This window comes from Lepidothrix coronata, unplaced genomic scaffold (assembly GCF_001604755.1).
Source record: "Lepidothrix coronata isolate B3197 unplaced genomic scaffold, Lepidothrix_coronata-1.0 Scaffold274, whole genome shotgun sequence".
Lineage (NCBI taxonomy): Eukaryota > Metazoa > Chordata > Aves > Passeriformes > Pipridae > Lepidothrix > Lepidothrix coronata.
Genome location: NW_016690454.1, coordinates 588,510 through 594,646, shown reverse-complemented (window position 1 = coordinate 594,646; position 6,137 = coordinate 588,510). Strand labels below are relative to the sequence as shown.

Here is a 6,137-nt window from a genome sequence, read left to right as displayed (position 1 = left end):
GAATCTTTAAAGCAAGTATAAATATTAAATTCCTTTTGTCATGGCAGAATAGTGTACCACAACCTTTTCATACATGAAAGGAATTGTTTGTATTTATTCAACTAAATCTAAAAAACAAGTTCAGCAGAGAGAAAAAAGCCCCACCCTCCAGTCTGTAACACTGCAGTTGCCCTCTTTTGATAGTCAAAGGTTGCAGAGCACCAGAAATCTCATCCAGTATATAAAAATCCACATGCAGTGGAAGCGTGATGCTATCCATGGAAATGATTTAGTATCATGGAACAAGAACAATTAGTTCCAAGCGCCAAAATCCAGAGAGAGGATTTGATGCACTGGTAAAGCAGTTGACCAAAAAATCAATTCAGAAATGGCCCTGTGATATTAAGGAAAAAAACCAAACCAAACCAAAAACCCAAGCAGTATCCTTTGAGTGCATCATTTTCCACATGTGCAGAGGGAAACTTGATAGATCACTATTCTAAGCTTTCTTCCAGCAAGTCAATGCTGTTTTAAGCAAACCTTCTCTGAGTGGAAGCCTGACTTTAGCTACACTTCTGAGAATGTGACTTTGCAAAAGCAGTTTTAGAAAAAGGATGTCACCATTTCCCCCCTCCAAGCTTTAAACAAAATAAAGTTATTTGTAAAAATATTTCAGAAAGAAGAAGCACAAGAGATACCTTCTCTGCATTTTTATCACTTGTGATGCTTCACTTGCTGCACTCATACTCAACATGAACAGTCCCTTCCCTAAAACATGCTTTAAGGACAGAGTATATCTCTGTCCTTAAAGAAGGTTGCAAGATTGAGAGCAATCTCAAGTTAGGCACAGTTAGAGGATAAAGCAACAGCGACATCAGCTGAAGAAACCTCAAGTGCACAGCAAATAAATACAACTTCATTTACCCTTCCATTTCATAGCTATACTGCTGGGACAAAGGCTTCAGAAAGGTAACATGCGCAAGTACTGAGAGTTGGGCCCTGCTGAGTGCAACTGGCTTTTCTAAAGATCACGCAGCAGTCAACATTTTATCAGCACTCTACAAACAAGTTAAGGTTTGGCTGAAACTGAAGGTCTCTCTCCCTTTAGCATATTCTCAGATAATAGAACAAATGTCAAATCAGTACAAGATGGCATATTTACAAAATTGTACCCTGTTTTGCATAACCTAATGATGCAGCAGTTCTTAAGGACTGAACATTTCAAATCTGCTAGAAAAAGATTGCCAAATCTATGACTGTTTCAAACACTTGCCAAAAGCATATCAAATTCAGAGTGAACTGCAAAATAATGTTCTCACAAGTTGAACAGTCTCTTCGGTATGCTTTACATGGCTACTGCATCTGACCTCTAGAGCTCTGCCCTGATTTAGTCTCAAGTCTTATTCACCAGGGACTTTTCTTCTGGGTAGACAGCTTCTCTGCTATTCTGCTTAGGATCTCTACACAATTATATTGGGAGCTCCACTCATGCTTGCTCCTCTCTTACAAAGCTCTAATTTTTAATAGTTTACAACTACCTTAAAAGACACTGAGCACACCCAATTAGCCTGCTTAGGAGTCTGAGTCATCCCTCAGACTTGATTCTTGACAAAGAATATTTAACATCTCAGATTCTCTGCCTTCAATAAATGTAAAACCTTATGTTACAGTAATACAAAGGTAGGATGTGCCCCTCTTACCACAACTAGTTTCTTGAGTCTATATATTCACAGTCATTAATATATATTCAGTCATTAATAACACTGCACATTAGGAAGGTGCCTAGCAGTGTGCATCTTCTCTAAGCAGGTGTGTACACAGCCTCATTCTTTTAAATTAGGGCACATAGTACAGAGTTTACACAACTTTTCACTTTTCATGCCAGCTTTACGGCGGATGCAGTAGGATAACGAGAGAATATATAATGCAGCAGGCAAACCTGACAGTACAAAGTTAACAGCTAAAAAATGCTTTAACAGCTTCAGCTAGGAGAGCTTTCAATACATATTTTGCATTTACTTTAAAAACATTCAGTTCAGCAAACAGCTCTCATCAGCGACAAGGGGCCAGGAGGCTGGCTATTGGGACTGGGACATAGAACAAAGGGGCTGTAAGCCAGAAACATGCTGGGTTGAAGTCAGTAAGGGTCTTCAGCAACAACAAAATCCCACAACTCTTTCACTGATGCTACATGAAAAGCAACCAACTCATGTCTTGAGCTACCCCACCCCTCCAGGTTAAAAGTAAAGTAAAAGTAATTTGAAGCTTTTAACAACAAATGAGGATATAAGTTGCATTTTCCTATCTCCAGGAGCAGCAGCGAAGTGTGACAATCTGATCTATGCAATTACTCCTCCTCCATCTAGCCACCATTCTCCCCAATTAGTCCTCTGAGTAACACATTTGAAACCTTTAGCTCTTTGGTACTGGCAGTTTCAACGTGGCCATTGCCAGCAATAGATACTATGCCAAGAAAATTCGACTCCTGGCTTGAAAGGCTTAAACAGTCCTCTGTTGCCATCTGTGCCGTGAAGCTGGTGAATGACTTTGTGCACCCAGAGTGTTAACGTTCGTTCTGCACAGCGACAGTAACTTGTATTTACACTGCTACCTCGCAGACCTCCTACTGTTCCCACTGCCTTAAAGAAATACATTTGGAAAAAGGCAGGCAGGCGGCTGCAGGCTGCTGGACAGTCCCTGGTGGGCTCCAGGAGCTCACTGGTTAGAAGAGGCAAACATAGTACCAAGCTGTCCAGCAGTCACTATCATTGTCCTCAGTCTTGACCAGAATGCCTCATATAGCAGTTGACAAAACTAGATTACTGTAGTAATATGTCAAACCAGATGTTTCAGTTCATATAGGTATGTATTTATATGTTTTATCATACTTTTAAATCAATGCAACAACCCCTCCTTCATCCTACCCATCACACTTATTATTTTAATGCACATAAGTAGTGCTAAATTGTCTTCTAGCCTACTTACCAACCCAAACACAAAAAATGCCCCATCTCTTTCCTCTAACATCAGTGCTTGGTTCCAGCATCACCAGGGCTGAACACCTCTGTGAAACATTCTAACAGCCAGGGCACAAAGTACCTCTTGGATCCCTCACAGTTCTCCAATAGCCCCTGTATTTTCACCTAGACCTGAAGTTTAACCTAACAGAAGGCTTTGCTGCTCTGCCCTGTGCCCAGCTACCTGTGACTTCAAACAGCCCTTGAGGTAAGAAAAAGCAACTGGCACACAGAAGAGCAAGGCAAACGATTCATCATGCCGTAAAAAGGACAAACAATGTATTTTGCTTCCATTAGGACACATGGAAATTCCCTCACTGCTGTGCAAACATAGGTAATTCTAGAACAAACTTTGGACACCCCGTGTTCACGAAGATCAGGCCAAAATTCCAGCCCTGACACTGCTAGCTCTCAGTGGGTCTGCAATTTGATATGATCACAGTACAGACAGACTTGCCTACCTGCCAAAGTTTTCTAGTATTGAGGAGCTTTTGCTTTCCCTGAAAAAACCTTAAGCAGGAAAGTTCTAACATCCCCATTTTAAAAAAAAATTACATTTCAGAAGGAATGAGAGTACATTTGTTTTGGTGGAAAATGTCTAAGATAAAGCAGAGTTTGCCCACGAACATATTAAATTTTAAAACAAATTTGTTTCTTGGTGATTAAAATAAAACAGTGTTTACAGCCTGTTTTACAGTCTGCAAAGTACCCAAATGGAACTGAATGTAAAAAAAAAAAACAAAAAACCCAACACACCAAACAAACAACAGAAAACCCACACCATCCATCAAGAAGCTGCCTCATAGAAATCCAAACACATGAGACTACAGCCTCTAAATCCACAACGCAATGGTTCTAGCTGGAAAGAAGCAGCAAACTTATTGCTTCCCATGGGGAAGGAACTAAACTGTTTAAAGAACAATACAGTTATTTAGAAATGAGACAAAACACTAAAGAACAAAATAAAGTGATTTCTTTCTTACATAATAGTTTTGCAGATTATCACTTGCTGTAGGAAGGCCCATGTATCTCTCTGTGTATATTGAATCTGTAATTAAGAAAAAAAACAAAATTAGAATCTGCTACTTAATTTTCAGTCTACCATAAATTTTATGAATACAAACAGTAATAATGCATACTGGAAACTAAAAAAAACCGCACAAAATAAAAGCAACCAGGTTTTCCACAATGAGGCATGTAGGTAACCATCATTATTCAGAATATTTAATCTTCTTGTTGCCATGGACACCTGAATGCTGAATATTAATACAGTACTTAGTGTGTTTCCCTATTGTTATTCCTTCAGTAATGCTTACAAAATTACTGAAAATGTTGCAGTAAATAACGAGCATTTGAAAAAAAACTTAGCTTTTTTATCTAAATTTTTACTACCAAAAATCTATAAAAAGAAATTGTAGTAGTAAATTAGGATTCATCTTGGCTCTGTTATACACAGTAAAAATTAAGTATCTCTGATTTTCCACACATTTTTCACCATGTTACCTTTTTGTAGATTGCTGCTTTGTTTTAAGTCATAAAATCAAAGCTCTGCTGCCATATTCTAATGTCCATCTGAGTTCTCATCAGAGTTGTCACACTGGAGGATTTTTCATGTTGAATATGCATGCCTCCATAATCCTTTATCTAATCAACTGAAAGTGGAATTTGAGAGATCCTGACCGTGAAAAACTATTTTCTGTCATACTATAATATTCATGTCCCAAATATGAAGAATCACTATGTTCTCAACAGACTACTGCTAATACCTGGCAGTATGATTTGATCTGCTGAATTAGCTATTACACAGCCTCTGTGCTAGTTGCACAATGATAAATTATGCCTTATTTAGCAGAGGTTTGCCAGGGAAAGCTTTCTCTCAAATGCTTTTGGACAAATCCAAACCAGAAAAATATCAAAATGTGGTCACATTGTACCAGCACCCATTTATAACTATATATATATTTTTTTTTAATCTAGGAGGAGGGCCCATATAATTGTTTTAGTAGCCTCATTCAAGCATAGCATTATGCACTATAAGCTTGAAGCACATACAGACTTGCCCATTTGATCATGTTTTCCTGACATCAAGCTATTCTCAAGATGAATTAGATTTATAAAATCCAAATTTTACAAACTGAAACAACCAAAAACCCCCAAACGCTAAGACACTTCAAATCCTATTCTGTTACTTTCAGATAGTAAATTACAATGCAAGTTCAATGCTAATCCTCACAGCTCATTCTTGTAAGTGAAGTTGCATTTTGAAGATGCAAAACCTAATGATGGATTTCTGACACACAATACTGGTATCAGAACACATGGCAGCTTTGCAAAGCAAACACAAGCACATTACAGTAATATTACAAATATTACAATAATTTAGCCTTCATTAAAAGTTAGAGATTGCCGGAAATTATGGATCTGACTTTTTAAAATGGGAATTAATATTTAGCAAATTGAATTAATTTTGAAATGCAGTAGCCACAAGTTCATAAAAACAGACCAAGTGGCATTTACATGGCATCTAGTAGATAATCAAAGTTCTGTGCTATGAATCAACACTTTGCAGCGTGTGCACTGCAAGACATATGGGAATCCTTGTAATGAGGAAGCCATCACATACCATAATATTGCCAATGTGACACGGGGGCAACCGCTATTCCACACTTGAACACGCCGCTTCCAGAGCCAAGCACCATGGAGGTCACATATCCCCCATAAGACTGAGAAGAAAACATTGCTGTTATTTTAGTCGGAAAGGAAAGGATGGGGCCCATCTGCTACACAGTTCATCAGGCATTTATAGGCTCAGCGTTTTTCATATTAATGAACTCCATTCTGAATTTGGGTCAGATCTCAGCCAGCCTGCTCAGTCGGAGAAACAGGCATCAAACAGCGCATGGCAGCTGTGGCACTGATGAATGAGAACTTGCTGGGGAAAAAGGGCGCAAGCGCTGCTGAACTGTGACTCAGCTGAGGATGACAGTGTTTGGTAGCACCGTAGGCAGCAGCGAAAGACAGGAAACAAGACACTGCTGAACCGCTGTGTCCCTTCCCGTGCTGGGGGAGTGGGTGGAAGCAGAGTTCTATCCCACAGTGTGCCTGATGAGTAGTTGCAACAGGGCATCCAAAAATTTCCAG

At 39.1% G+C, this 6,137-nt stretch overlaps 1 protein-coding gene across 5 annotated transcripts in view; it reads right to left on the bottom strand.

Annotated features, from left to right (window-relative positions):
- The window catches only part of DPP4 (dipeptidyl peptidase 4), an 80,855-nt gene that overhangs the window by 43,354 nt on the left and 31,364 nt on the right, over window positions 1–6,137 (bottom strand). For all 5 annotated transcript variants that reach the window (XR_001878296.1, XR_001878297.1, XM_017836293.1 and 2 more), the window contains 2 exons: window positions 5,620–5,719; window positions 3,980–4,044 (listed from right to left, as the gene is read on the bottom strand). Coding sequence is in view for 3 of the 5 variants with exons in the window: in XM_017836293.1 (XP_017691782.1) it covers window positions 3,980–4,044; window positions 5,620–5,719 (165 nt within the window). In the remaining 2 variants the exon portion in view is untranslated. The remainder of the gene's footprint in view (window positions 1–3,979; window positions 4,045–5,619; window positions 5,720–6,137) is intronic.